Source organism: Taudactylus pleione, unplaced genomic scaffold, assembly GCF_031769625.1.
Source record: "Taudactylus pleione unplaced genomic scaffold, aTauple2 ptg000109l, whole genome shotgun sequence".
In the NCBI taxonomy this organism is placed as follows: Eukaryota; Metazoa; Chordata; class Amphibia; order Anura; family Myobatrachidae; genus Taudactylus; species Taudactylus pleione.
Genome location: NW_028284511.1, coordinates 9,482,664 through 9,503,334, shown reverse-complemented (window position 1 = coordinate 9,503,334; position 20,671 = coordinate 9,482,664). Strand labels below are relative to the sequence as shown.

At 41.7% G+C, this 20,671-nt stretch overlaps 1 protein-coding gene across 1 annotated transcript in view; it reads right to left on the bottom strand.

Annotated features, from left to right (window-relative positions):
• The window catches only part of IRF7 (interferon regulatory factor 7), a 62,044-nt gene that overhangs the window by 16,124 nt on the left and 25,249 nt on the right, over positions 1–20,671 (bottom strand). Inside the window, exons 4-11 of the mRNA XM_088471055.1 lie at positions 19,287–19,533; positions 17,640–17,740; positions 16,156–16,207; positions 14,335–14,526; positions 13,589–13,774; positions 12,162–12,359; positions 8,702–9,094; positions 5,138–5,247 (exon numbers count right to left, since the gene is read on the bottom strand). Coding sequence (XP_088327181.1) covers positions 5,138–5,247; positions 8,702–9,094; positions 12,162–12,359; positions 13,589–13,774; positions 14,335–14,526; positions 16,156–16,207; positions 17,640–17,740; positions 19,287–19,533 — 1,479 coding nt within the window. The remainder of the gene's footprint in view (positions 1–5,137; positions 5,248–8,701; positions 9,095–12,161; positions 12,360–13,588; positions 13,775–14,334; positions 14,527–16,155; positions 16,208–17,639; positions 17,741–19,286; positions 19,534–20,671) is intronic.

Sequence of the window (20,671 nt, the reverse complement as noted above, 5' to 3'; positions counted from 1 at the left end):
CTAACCCTCCCTCCTGGTGCCTAACCCTAACCCTCTGGTAAATGCCTAACAATAAAAAAGAATAAATAATAATATGTCGCCCGTTTTTTTGTCGACTATTTTCATGTCCACCTTTTGGCCATGTCGACCTATTGACTGTCTAATATCTGGTGTCTATCTCTAGACATTGTCGACCTTTATACTTTCTATCTATAGTCCGGAATGCAGTCCAGACACCCTGCTAAGCCCCCCCCCCCCCAGTCCAGGCACCTCTGCCTGCTGCACCCCCCCAGTCCAGACACCTCTGTCTGCTGCTCCCCCCCAAGGGTCCAAACACCTCTACCTGCTGCATCCGCCCAGTCTAAACACTCTGAAGTCCCCCCTGGCAGCAGGCTCTCATATTGATGGTGCTGATACCTCCGGGGAAGTTCTTCAAGGTAAGCATGCGTTCGTGTTGCGCATTATATAAATAGATAATTTAGCCTTAAATATAATGGACACCACTACAGAACCAGATAAGATGCACAAAATAGAACTCTGACCAAATCCTCTGACAATTTCTAAACCCTTCATGACTGCTGTGCTCATAGTTAATGCAAGTACTGTGATCTCTAAATGTCAAGGTAAAAATGGAAACAAACAGGTAAGATAATGACTGTTACAGGTAAGAAAAGTTACTCTGTAGGTAGAAGCTAGTAAAGAATAGAGGGCCCGATTCAGACCTGCTCGCTAGATGCGTTCGCACGCAGCCGTCATGTGCCAAAGTATGCAAATCTGGCGACATTAGTACGCCCACTATGTCTTGGCGTACGATCGCAGTGTGTATATAGACGACCACCAGCCTGTTATTAGATGCTCAATTTCCCTTCGTAATACACGTCATTTCCAGGAAGTGTATGCAACAATCGGTAACATCGGACCCATACACAGCACTTGTGGCTGACCATACCCTAACGCAAGCACTGCGAGTGCTTCAGTGTGTATTTCAGCCATGCCAGGTGTATTATGACACTGCGTCTTAATTATGCACACCTCTGAAACGATGTTAAGACGCACACACGCACCTGCGTTTGCACCACCACACTCCCATTTCCATCAATCATCCCCTGCCACCACCCACAAACGGCTCGTCCTGCCACTCATTCTAGCGAGGCGACTATGTACAGCGTGCGAACGCTTCCCGATCGCATGAACTAGTTTGCGCACGCGCACTGCATCTTATACACATGCTCACTTTTCAAACATCGACAGGCTACGTGCGAACGCAGCCTAGCGAGCGGGTCTGAATTGGGCCCAGAGAACGTCACACTGTTCCCTTTCCCCAACTTAATACACTGTACTCCAGCTCCATACAAATAAATGACCAATAAGCATGGAAACGATCTTCTATAAAATAAACCGTTTCATGCTTCTGCAAGCAGTCAGCTGTTCAACTATTTCAAGTTGAAAAAATACCTCATGCTTTAATGATGTCACAAGATCCTGGTGCATTTATAAGCTGCAGTTTCATGAAGCCATAATGGTTGTCATCACTACAGTATGTTAGTTTAACACTAATAAATCTAAAGAATAAGGGGGATGTATGTGGCCTGCTTTTATATGCTTTTATACCACTCCCAGAACTGAAGTTATTTATGTAGTGCAATTTGTATGGGGTATTGGTTTTGTTTCGATTTGTGCAAGGGTACATATATTTCCAACAAATGCCATGTGATGTATCATCTAGGTGCTACACAGAGTTTATGGTGCGCAACAGAGTTTATGGTGCGCAACCTGTGCACTTTGTAATTGAAATCCTGTGCATTTTGCTGAATTAGTATCTTTCAAAAACACAAGCTAACTTTTGGGTTAAGCTCAGCAGAAGAACCTGCCTCATCCAAGATGGTGTCTGAAGAAATGTCTGGAAGCAGTGTCACCAGAAAAGTCATCCTGTGCTTCTCTCTCCCACCCAACAATGTCCAGAGGCCTTCAGGAAGGAGATTTGGATTGACTTGATAGAGATATTTACAAATAAAGGTGGACTTTGAGGCATCTTTTGCAATAAACACTTTAGCAAATTAAACAGACGTAGATGGTATATGGGGTAATACAAAACAAGCGAGAGAGTCTTTGAAGCGAAGCATACTGATGACGACATTGAAAGCCACTGAGGGATCTTTGTCTCAGTGCATGGTTTCTTGTAATCAGTGACAGTCTTGATTGCAAAATATAAGTCTCTCTCAGGTAATCCTAACTTTAGAGCATATATTAGCTTTAATTTTGAGCACTGATAAAGCAAATTAAATATGGCTTAAAAGACAATGACAAACACTTAGGCCCTGATTCAGAGATGGTCACTTTTTCACAAAATTATGCAATTTTTTATGTATTTAGGGAGACAGTGGGGCTGATAGTTTATGGGGTGTGTACACATGTCACTGGCCACTCCCACACAGCAATGATCACAGCTCCTATCCTTCTCAGTATAGTTCCTTCAACAATTTCAGCCCCAAGCCCATTTGGGCCTTAATCCGGCCCTGTGAACAACCATCACTGCCATCTGGCTGGGGGTCCCACTGTCCGGGGATCACGTCGCGGCGGCCTCTGCAGCAAGTGTACGAGCGGTCAGATAACTGCCCGTACACACAGCACGATGTGCAGATATACCTGCAGATATATCTGCCAGTGGCTGTGTTGTACAGCCGTCGTGATATGTCTGTGAACGACGTCGTTCACAGACATATCGTCTGTACACACTGGCCGACACACACACGAGCTTCAATTGAACAGTCAATATGTCGGCCAGTGTGTACCCAGATAAGCCTACTCAGAATGGCCATCGAGTACCCGCTTGTGAGGCCAGTATAACTGTGTCAGAAGACGCAGACACTGGCCTCGGCACTCCGAGAAAAACAGGGCTGGAAACGTAGGCAGCGACACACCCTGCCCCCAAACGGCCGCAGCATGTCAATCATGCTGCAGCTTGGGGGCACCGCGTGCGACCTCGCAGGACTCGTTCTGCACATGCACAGTGCGGGTCATGCGAAAGCACAGTCCAACGACCATCCGAGTTTAACAACTCTGAATTGGGCCCCTAGTTCCCTGTAGGGCACTAACTTGTTTTGTCAAACAGGAAAGCGACTAGAGATATGGAAATTTTTGTGGCACTCTACGTGGCCGCGTACCCGGCGTAATGGTCGGGCCGGCCATGAGTAAAGCATTCTGAGACCATTCATGTGTGGGATTGCTTCTCAGCCAAGGGAGTGGGCTCACTCACAATTTTGCCTAAGAACACAGCCATGAATAAAGAATGGTACCTCCAAGAGCAACTTCTCCCAACCATACAGTTTGGTGATGAACAATGCCTTTTCCAGCATGATAGAGCACCTTGCCATAAGGTAAAAGTGATAACTAAGTGGCTCGGGGAACAAAACATCAAAATTTTGAGTCCATAGCCAGGAAACTCCCCAGACCTTAATCCCATTGAGAACTTGTGGTCAATCCTCAAGAGGCGGGTGTACAAACAAAACCCCACAAATTCTGACAAACTCCTAGCATTGATTAGGCAAGAATGGGCGGCCATCAGTCAGTATGTGGCCCAGAATTTGATTGACAGTATGCCAGGATGAATTGCAGAGGTCTTGAAAAAGAAGGGTCATCACTGCAAATATTGACTCTTTGCATAAACTTAATGTAATCGTCAATAAAAGCTTTTGACAATTATGAAATACTTGTAATTTTACTTCAGTATACCATAGTAGTAACATCTGACAAAAAGGTCTAAAAACACTGAAGCAGCAAACTTTGTGAAAACCAATATTTGTGTCATTCTCAAAATTTTTGGTTATTGCTGTACAGTAAATGCGCCTTAGTCACAAACAGATACGACAAACCGCTTCACTAGACAACACTGATTATTTAGCTATGCGTCACTTGTTATATTTGTGTGTGACTGAGTCAAATTAATCAGTGCAGTCTCATGAAACGGTTTGTCACATCCGATTGCGACTAAGGGCCGTATTCAATTAGCAGCCATAATATCGCCGGCGATAATATCGACCGATTAAAGAAACACCTGATGCGGCCACGTGCAATGTTTAAAACATTTGTCGCATCTATATGGCCCCCAAAAACCAGACCCAATACTTGAAACCCATTTTCAACTTTTTTTTCTTTTTCATCAAAAATTTGCGCGGTCGTTTTTCAACAAAGTACGCAACTTACAAAATAGTTTTGTGGTAATTTATCATTAGGGGGGTGTCCAAAGGGTTATGAAAGAAATTCCCACATTTTTAGGCAAAAATAGGGATTTTGCATTTTTTTTTCTCCAGGGCGATATGCACTAACTGAAAAATGCAATAAAACCCTTTACATATGCACCATAGTGTGGCCGCCAGAGTTCTGGTGCAGAGGGTGACGCCGGCTTTTGCTGGCGTTACCCTATAGAAGCCTATGGGCTTCTACCGCATTGTGCTGGTATGAGGGATACCTCCCAGCATGCCCCGTGTCCGCCGCGTCACTCTGCGCATGCGCAGATGGACTCCTGGGTCATAAACCTGGAAGTCCACGGGGCGGCACAGATCGCAAAGGACAGTTTTTATCGGAAGAACTGTCCTTTACTGTACTGATCACATATGTTAGTGCATATGCAATCAGTACGAATGCGGTGTCTGGCGGTAAGTACTGCACTATGTTAGTGCATCCCGCCCCAGGTTTGAGATGGAGAAAACTTTTCTCCTGTTTCTCACTATAAAAGTGCTATAAATTATCGCGGGTGTGATAATATCGGCCGCGGCCCATAGACGCATTTTTAGGCGAAAAAGACAATCGAAGCAAGCCGAGACGCACGGAACCTGGCGGCTCACCCGCGCCGCATGGCTTACTGAGGCTACACTGTATGCTCTACTTGTAGATACGTGACTAAAAAACGGTACAGTATATTCATAAAATGATTAAATTAATTTATTAATTAACTATTATGTTACCATTAATATTTGCAAAATATAAAAGTAACTAGCAAATGGTGATTAAACATATAATTCAGTTGCACTTTAAATCGGTGTTACATACTGCTAATAGCAGTTATTTAATTCAATCTGGCGAGCAGGAAAATCAGGAGTACAATATTATCTCCCTGCGAATAGCTTAAACTGGAAAATAGTGTAAATAGCAGACTCACCTTCACCAATACAAGTTCCTTTGCCACAGGCTTGAACAGAATCTGGCCAAATGACACATATATTGTGTAGTCTGGAGACAACCTCTTGTGATGCTTGTAGCCTTTCAAATCTAAAAAATAAAAATAACCTCAAGTTCACTAAGGTCACATAACCACATTGGCAAGAAGGACACAACTTTACAATTAAATTAAATCTAACATTATATTTAAAAATAACAGACAAACGCTCTGCTTTTGCGGGTTTCTCAGATGCACCCAGCAGACAACCAGCAGTATGACACCCGCAGGCTGTAACCATAGAAGCCAAGCAGATCATTGCTCCTGACTTGGAATAGGCTGATCTAAATAACTGCATAGCTCTCAGCTATGTGGCTCACTAGATTTGTGGCATTAAAAAAGCATTGTTAAAATGCTATGTGTCCTGGTTTTTCTGGGAATGTACCGGAATTGGGCTTGGTGTCCCGACGACAATCGTTGGGACGCCCAAATGTCCACGTTTCGTGGAGGAGGGTGGCTGCTGTCACAGTGAGGATGGAAGAAGGGAAGAGGATGCATTGGAACGTAGGATGCCATACCTCCCAACATGACCCTCTCCAGGAGTGACACAATGCTCTGGTCCTGGACTTCCCTGGTAAGAGGTGGGGCTGCAGCACAGTTCAATATTTAAATAGGGGAGCCAGACCAACTGCCATTTCACACGCTGCCAAACATCACTGGCTGGGATTCACTGGCAGTTGGTGTGACTCCCCTATTTGAATTTTGGACTGTACTGCAGCCCCACCCCTAGAGCCTCCACCAATCATAAATTACCAGGGAAGTCCAGGACCAGAGCATTGTGTCCCTCCTGGAGAGGGTCATATTGGGAGCTTTGGGATGCTCATGGTCCCCGACAGCTGGCCCCATGTTATGACATCAATGGCGGCCAACCATCTTTTACTTCCTGCTAGCCACGGCGTGCGGACATTCTGTGGCTAGCTGTTGCTCTTGAAGGATTGCTTCTTCCCAGATCCAGGCACTGTGACTGCAGCAAGGCAGTGACCCCACAGTTTGAGAAACCTAAGTGCCCTATTAGGCTTTTGTATTAAATCAGTGCACTTGTCTTCATCCTTATTAATTATCACTGTCTACTCTTGTCTTCAATGAGTAGTCTGAGAGAAAGAAGAGAGTCACTGAGGTGCTGTGTGTGAACCAGGATGCCCGTGGCAGTGACACAGTCACTAAACAGACAGAATCTGAGGGGTATATTTACTCATGTGAGAGTTTTCAGAAGTGGAGATGTTGCCCATAGCAGCCAATCAGATTCTAATTAACATGTAACTAGCACCTTCTAGAAGATAATAGCTAGAATCTGATTGATTGCTATCGGCAACATCTCCACTTCTAAAACTGTCACTTTAGTAAATGTACCCCTTACCCTGCAATAAGAGATTAAAAAAAATATATATCTTGTATTTGAACTTGGTCTTTGGTTTTTTTACTCAAAAGACTGTCTCCCATCATTTATATTAAATCCTATTTTGTATTTAAGCTGATAGTTCTAATTTATAACTATTTAGGAATACCACCACCTCAGGGCCGGGCTTTTTTTTTTGGGGATCGGCCTCTTGGCCGCTCGCATAGCTGTGGGTGACCACCCACAGCTATAGCGAACGGCCATGATGATGGTCGCGATGGTCAAGACCATCGCGACCATCAGGCTTGCGACGAGACCCTTGTGGTAGGGTCTCGTGGCCACAAGCCCCAGAGAAATTTCGGCTCTAACAGAGCCGGAATCTCTCCACTGACATCACGAGTGATGTCAGGGGGGCCGCCCCCAAACGGCAGGCGTTCTCATGGGAACACCTCCATTTGGGCAGCCATCCCCCCCGGCCCGCCCACCAAAGGGGGCAAGCTGTCACTCAACATCGACAGCTCGCCCCCTTTGGTGCGAGACCCGGAGCGACGGATTGCCCGTCGCTAACCGGGTCTCGAGCATGCGCACGACGGAGCCGGCTCCGTTGTGCGCATGTGCTGTGGGCCACCACTGACCCGGTTGCGAGTGCTCAGCGCTTGCAACCGGGTCTGAATCAGCCCCACTGTTTCCTTTTATTAAGAAATTTAAAGAGAACGACAATGAAACTGCAATATGATCAATGTACAGTGCTGTGTTTTGGATTGGCCGTGGTGGGAGGTCTGACATTACGGTCCATATTAAATCAAAGAACCACAAACTTGCATTGATGGTCTTTTTAACTTCTGGGAAAGTGACCAGTTTTATTACATCTGTCAAAGCGGAAAATTAGTCTCCTACTCTCAAGGCCAAAATGAAAGCGAGGGAACATCATCATTTCATACATCATAATGTGAGTTTTTAAAAATATTTCATTTGTTCAGTAGACACATTTTCTATGAAAATGTATATAGTCAGGATAAATTGTGAACTTTAAATATCCAAACACGACCAAATTCAACATATAGTTTGTATTTTGCCTTCACGGCAATATAATTTCCATATTATGGGGTTTACGTAATACAGTGCAATGCGCGAATGTGCCCCATTTTAATATTTTTATTTTTGAAATACAGCAAGCCTAGGGAGGGGTGAACACACAATTGGATTCGAGTAGTGTGGAGGTTATCAATGAGGTGTGTGGAGGGGGTGGTTTTTTGGCCAAAAGTGCACAGCCCCCTATAAAGAGCATTTCAACTTTTGTATAAAAACAGCTAAACTAATTAGTAATATTCTAATCATTAGGGCCCAGATTGAGTGACATTTTTGTCATCACTTGTTATGAATCTTAAAAGGTGCTCCAATCAATCAACTCTTAACTGTCATTTTTCAAACACATGACAGTTAGGAGCTGATTGGCTGGAGCACCATGTAAGATTTGTGACAAGTGATAACAAGAATATCACTTGTTGATAAATCTGGGCCTAAGCAAGCAGCTAATACGAAACGCATTGGTGAGTAGGAGTCAGAGTTCCTCACTACGTGCTTGATTTTACCTAGCAACAAAAGAAATCCTTGATCAGTAAGATCAGTAAGGTGCCATTAGATGCATCAAATGAAAACCAGATTGTGTTAAATAATTATAAATGCATAAAAAGTACAGACTGTTCATTTACTTTTATGCAAACCAAGGATGTATGAAATACTTCTTAATAGAGTCTGAAATATACTGTATGAGTGCAAGTTATTATTCTCAGATATCGTCTGTTTTCTTCTAAAAGAGGACGTTTGCAATGTATAGTAAAAAAATAAATAAATACTGTCACATTGCGATCAAATATTACATGAAAGTTTTGCATATAATTTCATATATATTTGTGAATTTTATTAATAGACCTTTATCTGATTATTGAAAAAAAAAAAATCTGGTTAATATATAAAGTGCTTCTATTTTCTTAACGGTCAGTAGAAACAGCAATACTAGACCCATTTTGAGATATTAACTTTCTGTCAAACCCATAATCACAAGTCAGTTTAAAATATCAATTTATCATTTTCACATTTATGAATAGATTCTTCTCTCAATTAGCATAGCGGTCACACAAAGTAATAGACTGATCTTACTTTCACCCTACCTTCCCAAAACTGTTTAAAGTCAAATATCTCTGTCTGAACATCTCTGGTCAGCATCTTTGCCTGTGAAGCAGTTTCTTTGGTCTCCACTCTTTCTGACATGCTCCAGTAGACCCGTGAAAGGCCCATTCTTTTTGCATAGAGCTTGTGGTCCACAGGGTTGACCTCAAGAGAAAGACCATTTCCAACACTTCTTAGAATTTTATTGGTGTAGTCAATCTGCAGCTGATTTACAAGCACATCAGTGGCAGGTAATCTGACAATGTCTGTGGATTCCAACTGGTGATCACCGACATCTTGGGTTATGACAAATTTATTGGACACGCTTTGTTTGAGGACTTCTGTTCCCCGGTAGAATATAGTAACTTCCCAAGATGTTAACCGCGGTATTGTCCCTGTGAGAAAACATGAGATATCCAATTTAAGTATCCAAGTAATAATATGTAACAGGGAATAAAAACAATTTTGATGTGTAAAATACATTAAAAAAATTGGCCTATTTCTATTTTAACTCATAGGGAGGAATTGAATGTGATTTTGAGTGCCCGATGCTATTAAATTGTCTGTATCACCCCTGGCAATTAAGTCAGGAGATGCAGTTTACCACGACTAATGCCCGGGGCTAGTCGCGGTATACTGCATTTACGCTTAAGTGCCAGACACGATGCTGTTAGCACACGCGGTAAACCTGTAACTAGCATTGTGACACTAATTAAGTTGAATTTCTGCTCGCATCTCAGGAGGGTGCTCCTCTAGTCGCAGGTTTACAGCGCGGCCAACTGAATAGTTCCAGCCACTCATTCTCTGAGCTAAACAAACTTGCGTTCAATCACTGAAATTCCAAATTATTTGAAAGAGAACAAATTTGTATCCCCAAGTATGTTAAAAGAAGACATTAAAATAGAAAAATAGCACATACAATATTAAATATCTTGGCACCTGTGACTATCCAGTCTTTAGACCCAGAACTAGGACCAGAGGACACCTCGTTTGAGAGGTACTAGTGAATTCTAAAGTAAGCTAAGAAGCTTCTTATGAAGTTTAATTTACATTATTTTTGCAATGTTTTTTTATATTGTCTGAACTATTACATTACAATGGATTTTGCATCTGAAAGGAGATGTGTGACTGACATCCTGCATATTTATACCCTTTTACACCAGAGCTAAAACCCGGGTTATTGTAGGGTTAACCCGGGTAGCTCCTTGGTGTAAAAGGCGAAAGGGTTGGATTCCCGGGTGGAGCGACCCGGCAATCCAATCCAGGTAACTTGCAGGGTTTTACACGGACATAACCCAAGAAACCCTGCTGTGTAAACTATGCAATCTGGGTCACGATGACCTGGATCGTGCCGCATGCCTGCCGACATCATCTCCAAGCATCCACTTCAACGCCGGAAAAGCCGGGTCACTGCAGACCCGACTCCAGTGTGAATGGCGCCGACTCGGGAATATCCTGGGTCGGTGTCGGCTAAATTCCGGGTCTGATCCGGTTTGGAACCTTGTTCCAACCTCGTCGTCAGACCCGGACTTTAGGTATAAAAGCAGTAGTATTCACATCTCATTTATTCAATAAAAAAGACAAAGGAGTCAGAAATAAAACACACTTAAGATTGTCATTAATCTTATTCCAGTACACTAACATCTTGTGACATCTCCCCCATGGACCATGTTTTCCATTATATACATCACAACTTCCAATTTCCCAACTCAGCTGAACTACATAATTGAAGCAGGGGAGAAAATTACATTATTAGAATAATTATAAAGATAGATGGATACAAGCTTTATGGTTATTATATTGGGTTTGCAAAAATTGGACAGACACCCATGATACAAACGTATTAACCTTGTGGTGGTTCACACTTTTATGAGCGGAACAATTATCAGAGGTTTGCTATTTTTATTTCCTTTTTCACTATTTTTCTTTAGCTCAGGAGAAAATTTAGGAGTAGGCAAAGCCAACAGCCCACCCTATTTGTCACTTAACACTGTTAGACTAACAGCAACTGCTGATACATACTTGCCAACAATCAGCTCCCTCCTTCCGGGAGGGAGCTGATTGTCGGCTAACAGCGGGGGGGCGTGTCCGAATATCTGTGACATGTTGGGGACGGAGTTGGGGCGGGGCCGCACGATCACGTCATCGTGACCCCGCCCCCTCTTCACAATGCCATTATTTTCGGCACTGTGAAGCAGGGGGCGGGGCCACGATTACACGATTCAGCGCGAATCGCGTCACGGGCCCCCCGGCTGTGGGGATTTTCAGTGTATTCTGGTGGGAGGTCGGGAGGGTTTGGGGAATGTCGGGAGGCTTGCCTTCCTTTCCGGGGGGCCCGAGCGCGGCACCTGAAAATCGGGAGGCTCCCGGCCAACTCGGGAGAGTAGGCAAGCCTGTGCTAAATAGTTCCAGGTTGCATAGGACCTAGAAATTATGGCATTAGCAGGTACCATTAGATGCGTGTCAGCATAGATCTAAGGAGTAAATTTACTAAATTGAGAGTTTTTAGAAGTGGAGATGTTGCCTATAGCAACCAATCAGATTCTAGCTATTATCTTCTAGAAGGTGGTAAGTAGAAACTGATTGGTTGCTATGGGCAACATCTCCACTTCTAAAAACTCTCACTTTAGTAAATATACCCCTAAGAGTAATGCCTTACATAAGATAGCTGGGGACAGTTATATGGTTCCTGACTCTGCCATAATAATAGTTGCGGTTGGGAGATGGTGGGAAAAAGCACCATATGTGGCACCAATCATTAATTAGCCTTATCAAGTTAAGGACCAATGCAATCTTATTTCACTGTATCAATGGCCTTTTCAACTGCGACTGGGTTCAGCAATTCCCCGATCCCCTGACGCCTAGGTTGGGGCAAAATGATCGGGATCGGCGAGTCGGGGAATTTTTACATGCATAATTTCCCACAATTCCTTGACGGATCGCCGAGCATCACTGCCCGCTGATCGGCGGATCGGATCGCCTTCGGGTGATCGGGGAATTGTGGCGCTCATGTATGGGCCCCTTAAGGCGCCTTTAGATGTGAGTGTGCAACCTGAATAATGTGGCGAACAAAACTTGTATAATCTGAGTGTTATCTGAGGAGGATAAAGCCAGTCTGTTCAAACTAGATCCGACTCGGTAACAGGGAAAATGTTATAATCACTTATCAAAACGGATATTGGTCCGTAATTTTTACACAAGTTTCATATCAAGCTTTGGTATACAAATGTGCACAGTATAGTTTTTAATCAATTGTATTTAGAACATCTATTGAAGACAGCATGGGCCAGGTGTGTTATGTCACGGGAGACTGATTCCTCCATAGGCTGTAAGCAGATGCAGCCTCCCATAACTGCCTGATAAACGTGCAAAGCGAACTGCCGACGGCAGTTTATATGTAATTTAATCTGACCCTCTTAAAATTAAAAAAAGGGAAAGAAGTAGTTGAATATGTATACTCACTTTGTTGATGAAGCAAGTTAGCATGGGCTTCTTGTGCAGGGGTAAGACCATGCCCATTAATAACAGGTGGGATGTGACAAACTTGCGATGATATCGCACATTCCTGAGTAGGTGTGCGATAGGAATGTGCAAGGTCCATACCTGCAACATCCTGTGGACACCCATTCTGAAGGTTATTATACATGGCATCCTGTGAACCTGTTTTGCGGTGGAATAAAAAAAAGATATCCTATTTATTAAATTATATACAGCACCATTTTGAGATGTGAATAAAAAAATACTATTGTTAATCTCTTACTGACAGAGGATATCCGTATGACAATCACAACCTCCACAATCTGCTGTCTGTTGCTTAAACTGACAGTACATGAATATGAAAATTCTTTGTGTAGCCTAGTGAGTGTCACATGAATATTAGAGGGCTGATGCAGAGGTGAAGGTTTGCAGAGCGTATCTTGTGTGTTTTCAGACCACATTAATGAGCGTATACAAGCACGGGCAGTGCAGAGTGGCACAGTAGATATTTAATTTTAAATCATATCTCACAAATGAAGAGGCGTAAGTGAGCAAAGTAGCAATTGCGAGAGGTAGCAAAGTTCAGTGAGGGCATTTTGACAGAACTACCGGCTCTGCAGGGTTGGACTACATTTGCCTATTTTCAGGTGTATCATTAGCACAAAGTACAGGAATGGTGCAAGTACACACTGATGTTGACTAGTAGAGCAGCACGGATGGGGTAATGGTTAGCATTACTGACTCACAGCACTGAGGTTTCGATTCCCACATTGGCCCTGTGTGGAGATTGTATATTCTGGTTTCCTCCCACACTCCAGAAATATATTGGTAGGAAATTGGCTCCTCACAAAAATTAACCCTAGTGTGTATGCGTGTGAGCATGTGGAAGGGAATATAGATTGTAAGCTCCACCGGTGCAGAGACTGATGAATGATGAAATATTCTTTATAAAACTCTGTGGAGTATGTGAATATAAATAACTGGTAATAAATAATAAATAGTATTTTTTATTGATTTTCCTTCAGAAATGTGTTGTCAGTACACTCAAGAGTCGCACAATCATCAACTGACTAAACAAAGGCTACAACACACACACATAATATAGACATATTTTTAAATATTTCAGTTGTTGCTTTTCCCAAGTTACATATGGAGTCTGTAAAGTGTAAAGCACTAACTACTTACACACACCACCAACCTGACTCCTTTCCAGGTGTGATAAGTCTGCATTATTTCCCACTAAACTAAATGCATTTTTTTACATCAATTAACTACATCATCCACATTCACATTCATTGCAGGAGTAAAAACAGTGCGATAAACCGAAAAAATGGGCTACTATCATGCAGTCAAAAAGATTCAGGGCAGCAGGTATAATTTTAATAACCATTAACATTTTTGCTGTTACTCACTTTGTTGATAGAATCCATTAAGTTGGCAGGCTTGGATCTCCTGCACTGGTGTCCCAAAGCCATTATGAACTGGTAGCGCTGACTGCACTTGTGAGAGTGCACTCAATTGTTGAGAGACCTGTTCAACAGCTGACGCATTCTGCTGGTATGCATTGGCATATGTGTTACACCCTTGATATTGTGAATCTGTAAAAAGATTGCATTATTGGTGTCAGTTGTTAGTGTACCATATTCTTTCTAATTGCAGATAGGCACATATACATTTGTCGGTAGCAGCAGCAATCGCGGGTGCCTGTGGGCAGTGGCAAATACATGTTCATGTATGATGACGATGGGTGCAGGCACCAGCCAACCACTTCTGATTGGCTGAGTTTGGATTCATCGCTGAAGCTGACAGGTGCTTTGCTTGCAAGGCTCTGCATATACTTTATGTTTCTGTGAGTGTATTTTAGCTATTTTATTTTTAATGCTTTACATGAGGAGCATTCTACCTGTAGTAACTGAGTGATTTTTATTTAAAAAATGTTTTATCCAAACCAACTAGTAGATGTATATTTAGCAAATGCATTTTACGTGTGTGAATTTGAACGCAAATACATTCATACTAAGCATCAGCCCCTTTTGTCTCTTTTTGAAATTACATAAAATTGTACTACTCATTGGCACCAACCAAGATCAAGGACCAGGGAAGCTAATTCAATATCACCCCACCCTCACTGTCATTGACCCTCTCTGTATTTGCTCACGTTGCTCATGTAACACTGGAATATGGAAGGCTCCTTCCTCAGGGACGCCTTGTTCATAGCCATTAATGACACATGGTTTCTCCAATCCTGAGTTTGGGCATTGTTCATTTGTGGGCCTTGTAAAGACGTGATCCACAAAAGGGGCATCCTGTGTATACTCATCCTGAGAGAGTTGTAAGACCTGCTGTATACCTGTGAAGATATGAAGCTTCTTAAGTAAAATAGCGCAGATGGATTTTTCCAGTATAGAAAGAATGTGATCAAGGCTTGTGTGAAGTATAAGAACAGACACACAGAGAAAGAAAGCATACTCATTTGTGGGGGCACTCTAAACCATTTCACTGACAATTTGTTTTCTTCAAAATTGTTTAGATAATAATAATAATAATAATATTGTAAAGTATTTTTTTAAATATTCCTAGGGAGTGTTTTGCACCCGCTATCTCCATAGGCCCCCCATTATAAAATAACTTCCCCCCCCCATTGGCAATGCACAATGTGGTGGTCATAAATCCTAATAACATTACCCCCACTCCCTTAATAGTAAAAAAAAAACAATTTCATAAAATACTCCATAAAATACTCCCCCTGTAAAAATACACATTTTTTGCATTCTCCCTCCTCCTCCTACACTGTGACCAGTTTAAGTTTTTTATTATTATTATTTTACCCCCCCCCCCCACCCCCTCTAGGGTCATATGGTTTATTTTATCCCTCCCCCACTTTATCCATCTCCAAGGCTTAATACGACACCCCATATAGTATGCTACTTAATTTAAAATCAAAGACTGTTACGAGCCACAATACAGGACACACATAAATATATAGGGGTTAAGGATAGTGTCAATAGTTTTGCCAATGCCTCTGGCAACCTATCACATTAACTCAATTCTGTCTGGAGGGGTAATCCTCCTGACCTGCACATACATTAGTAATATTCAATATGTTCAATATGGCGAAGTATTATATAGGTCATTTCAAAAACCATAAAATATAAATTGGGAAACAGATAAAATTATATCACAAATAACATTATACCATCAAAAATGTATATTATCACAATGCAGGTTGAGTCTCCCATATCCAAATATTCTGAAATACGGAATATTCCGAAATACGGAATATTTTTAGCATGACTGAGATAGTGAAACTTTTGATTTTTGATGGTTCAATGTACACAAACTTTATGAAGGCACAAAATTATTAAAAATAAAGTATAAAATGACCTATAGGCTTTGTGCATACGGAGCATATGAAACATAAATGAATTTCATGTATGTACACAAACTTTTTTTGAGCCATAAAATTATTGAAAATATTGTATAAAATTACCTGCAGGCTGTGTGTATATGGTGTATATGAATCATAAATGCATTCTGTGTTTAGATTTGGGCCCTATTCCTAAGACATTTCAATATGGTATACAATTATTCCAAAATACGGAATATTCCGATATCCAAAATACCCTTGGTCCCAAGCATTTTGGATATGGGAGACTCAACCTGTATAACCTTACATTAGAAATATGATCTTGGGACATAAGCTGGTGGTGTGGTATCAGGAGGGTCCCTGGATACCTTCTCTGCGTGTGTGTGTAAGTGAATATTTACACTTATTTTCTGAACTATTCATTATACAGAACACAGCATGCCATAAGACTGCAGAATGCTGCTAGAATAAGCAGGAATGTGCAACATTATTATTTGAATGTAAAGCAATCCTGCTCACATGACTGTGCCATAGCCATAGCCGTTCATCTTTGCTCCCTTCCAATTATACTACTCCAAACTAAAGTGTTACAAAAGGTGATGTCTAACGTACCACTCTCAGACGGATCCAGTAAAATGTTCTTCAATAGCTCTGCAACTGCCTCCTAAAACCGAAGAGTTTTGGTTTAGTAAAGAATATCCATAAGATTATATCTAACTTACAGTGTTACCATCAGTTAAAAAGAAAAATTTAAGTTTTCTTGCGGAATACACAAAAACACAACATATTTGCTTGCGGAATACACAAAAACACAACATATTTACTAACTTGGGAGGCTTTCAATCATCGGCAGCTTTGACCGATAGATTTAAAAGAGCAAGAGAAATGAATGCTAAATAAGGCTTGCTTAGCCTTTATTTCTGTTACCGTTTTAAATCTATCTGTTATAAACGCTGATGATTGGCAGCTTTGAAAACATGCTGGTCAGTAGTTCTATCCCTAAGAGGTGCAGGTGTAATTGATACTACAGAAATGTGTTAGATACAGGTCATGTAATTTGTCTAGGACTATAAATCCAAAAAATAATGCAATTAAAAATCAATAGTGTCGCTCTAATCAAAATGGAAGACAGATAATATATTTCCGCACAGAGGCGGTTTAGATAGAAAGGTAATTATACCTCCTCACAAACTTCACCTATACATTAGATTATACAGACTTAAGTCCATTAATAATGTACTTGTGTCACATGGATTTTTAATACTACAAAATGTCCTGACACTTTAACACCTGATGGCAGAAATCTGTACTGTTCAAGTCATTTTATAGATTTTATTGGCTCCATGTGAACAGAAGTTGGACACATTAAAAGCCCAATACACACATAGCCCAATGTAGTTACAAAGGATATGTCATATATTTGTCAATGGAAACATAACAGACTCCTTATTTGCTGTCAGGAGTTCTATAGTGAGCAATACTTTGGGACAGAAAGCATGTGACAGATAAAACTGTGATCAGATGGGTGTGGACCCAGCTTTAGACAAAACCTAAACAATACACTAATCACTTAATGATACATTCGGAAAAGAGATAAACCTGGAAACTGATCCTGATATAATAATATAATATAATAATAATTATAATATTATAATATAATAAACAATACTGCTCATATTATATGTATAATGCTGTATTTCCATACCTGTAACCGCTTATGCAAATGCAAACAAAAAAAAAAATAATAATAAAAAAATGTCTAAAAAAAGAAAATTAGAGATAGGAGATCATCTTAATTCCATCTGCTGCACAGTGACAAAATGCAGGCTTATAGAGTGTACATATATTTTAGCTTGGGTCTACAGGCAGTGCATTGAAAGTGCCGACAAAATACATTTCTAATGCATCAATATAAAGACTTCCACTGAGTATAAGAGAATTTTTTTTAATTTTTTTTGTGCTTATGGATGCTGAAATAAAGCTAAATGATTTTTAGATTTTTTTTAATTTAAGAACAAACTTTAGTAATAACCATTACTAAAAACCCTCTTTAGAAAAAGAGTAGACCCTAAATTATCAAGTTGGGTAGAACTCACCGATTCTTGATTGTGAACAAATGGGCCAACACCTACACAAGCGGGGCTGATGCGCAGTGTGTAGTCTTCATCCTCTTCTATCTCATACCGAAGATTTTGCTCTGTTAGGTAACAAGAAAATTAATTGTAAGTGTAGTTTGCTGACTCATTAGTAAGTGGTAATGCTTAGACCAGCAGTTCCCAAACTCCGCCATTACAGTCCAAGTTGTTAGGATATTAATGCTTGAGTCCAGATGTTTGAATCAAATTTTAGACTGTAAGCTCTTTCGAGCAGGGCCCTCTACCCTCTTGTGCTTCTCCCTACTGTATTTTCATTTATCTCTTACTCCCCACTAGGGCAACTAACACTTGGCTGCTTATGTGGGTGTAAAGGTCGTTAATATATAAACTGCTAAATGCTATTCTTCACCACTTGTGCAAAGACGATAAATAGCACCAATTGAGAGCATTTAAGCACCCCTAATACCTTCTGCAGGGCTATTCGGGGGTATCCATAGTGATCCCCCATGTCAGTGCATCTTTTGGGGGGGTGTCAGGTTTATTTTCCCAAATCTGACAGGACTTTTCGCCGATTTGAGTTTTGCAGGGACGCGTTCTTGCTTCCTTTGCAACTGAATAGGGCAAATCGCGGTGACGAGCGCGATACTTTTCTGGAGGCAAAACTAGCGATGACGCCAAAATCTCCGGCATGTGAAAAGTCCGGCAATTTTTGCCGGCAATTAAATACGGGCCTTAGAGATGAAACAAATCAGGAATATATACAAGGAATTCATAAGCAGATTTGAGGCAGAAGCTCCTTAGACGTTGGATGTATAGGATTCATTACATTCATGTGGTTTGGAGAAATGTGACTACGATCTGCAATTTGATGTGCAACACTAGTGGACATGTCTATGTAGTAAGGAACCTGATCTTTATCCTATGAGTGCTTTCCGGACCCATCAGCTTTGCCGCTGTATTTACTATTGAAGCAGAGTTACAAAAGGAAAGGTTCCCTTTCAATGAGGATCTGGTTAGTGCTTGGAACCTGTAGTCAGGTTGGACTTTTTGGGACTTTTGATCCTAATTTAGTGGTTATTATCTTAATTCGTATTATCTTAGTGACCATTTTACTAACCAGAATTGATCGCTCCTGAGAAAGAAATATATATTTATGAAAACTAATGCACAGGAAATAGGTGATGTCACTGACAGCAACCAGATATTTGGCTACATTACTGTCATCCTCTACACATCCAGAATAAGTTAGGTGAATGGGTAATGCCATTTACATAAAAGCCTTTGGAATAGGTATCGCACTCATGTTGTTTTAGAGAACATGCCACATCCACAGGCTTGTGCTGCTAGAGAACATCCACACACAGTATATAACAGCCTGTTTCAGCCTTGCATAGACTCCTCAGTGCAGAATGGGTTGTCCTAATCAGCAAGTGATATGAGATATAGAGACAGCCTCACTGAGACAATACACTCTTTAGGCTCAATATATAGAAATCTTTTCTGTTTTAGAAGCAATTTATTTGCATATTGTTCTTAAGGGATTTGCAGAAGATGATTGTAGGTGAAAGTTCCCTTATCAAAAACATAAATTAAAAGACACATTTTGATAAAAATCCTCTTTAACAGGTTTATCGAGTAGACCCATACCTGCAGGATTAGTGAGATATACAGAGTTAGCAGCAGCTGTCGGACTTGATGCTTGGAAATCATTGTGGACACCATTGAACCTGTACTTCTTGTGCGGATCATGTTGGTCACTTGAATGGTCTTCAACTTCTGAGAACATTTTAATGTCCCTGTATACAACACCATTTAAGGCACATCGGAAGTTGGTCTTCCAAGTAGGGGGGTCCACGCATTGTGGATTATACTTTCCACTATGAATAGCCCAAGCCTAGGAGAAGATAAATAAATGGTTCAATATATAATGAATACAGCAGGAGATATACTGTACAGTAGAACATATTGCTGAAACCCATAGCAACCAGATGCTGTGTTTTCCATGGCATTTTAAAAACTGATTGCTAAAGTTTATAACTGCCCCTTCATTATGTTGTGTACAGTAGGTTGTAGTTTTTTGACGTTGCTACTTATCAGCGTCTGTGCCAAAATATGCAAAAGCAGCAGTAGGCGTAAAGGTGTGTACACACGTAGCGATCAGCCAGCTATACGATATCGCTGGCTGATCATCATGCACCCTCCCAGGTGTGCTGGGTGATTGATATTGATCACCCAGCACACCACATGCTTACCGGCTACTATAGCGACCCACGATTAACGATCGCGGGTCCCTATAGTAACTTGCTCGATATCGAGCAAGTTGACCGGCATGCACAGCCGATGGAAGATATCGCTATCGTCCATACGTGGCTGCGCATCGCTGGTCGATCATAAGTTGGTAGGGTCCTTTTAAATGAACGATTTGAACGATAGCGGTAACGATATAGTTCAAATCGTTCTTTAAAATCGCTACGTGTGTACGCACCTTAAGACGCCCATTGCTCTCTTCTCTGATCCACTCCTGTGTCTGAAGACGCAGTATTGGATCAACAGTCTGAACATCGCCGGGCCATCGGACATCTGAGTAACCATGTTACTTAGGATGTCCTACAAATCTATGCTGCTGGGTCCAGTGAAACTGTGTCCGATGCAGCCATTGGCTTCGACACGCCCATATTTTATGGAACCCTCCCCATCGCTGTCACCGAATGCCAGCAGCATGTCAATCATGCTGCAGTTAACGGGGAGCTGCGACCGTGGTTGCAGGACCAGATTTGCAGGGGCGTATCTTCCTATTGGCCAGGATGGCACTCGCCAGGGGCACCGGCCGAGAGGGGGTCGCCACTCCCGGCAGTGCCATGCCAGTTCTATCTGTCAAGCTGCACTGGGCCACCGGGAACTCAGGAGAGTTCCCACTGGGCTGGACCCTTGCGGCTGCCCCTGGGCTGTCTCACACTGATGCAGGGCCAGCTGCCACGAGCAGTTGCTGTTTGATCTCCATAGAGCCCTGTACCACTGGCCGGTGTACCATG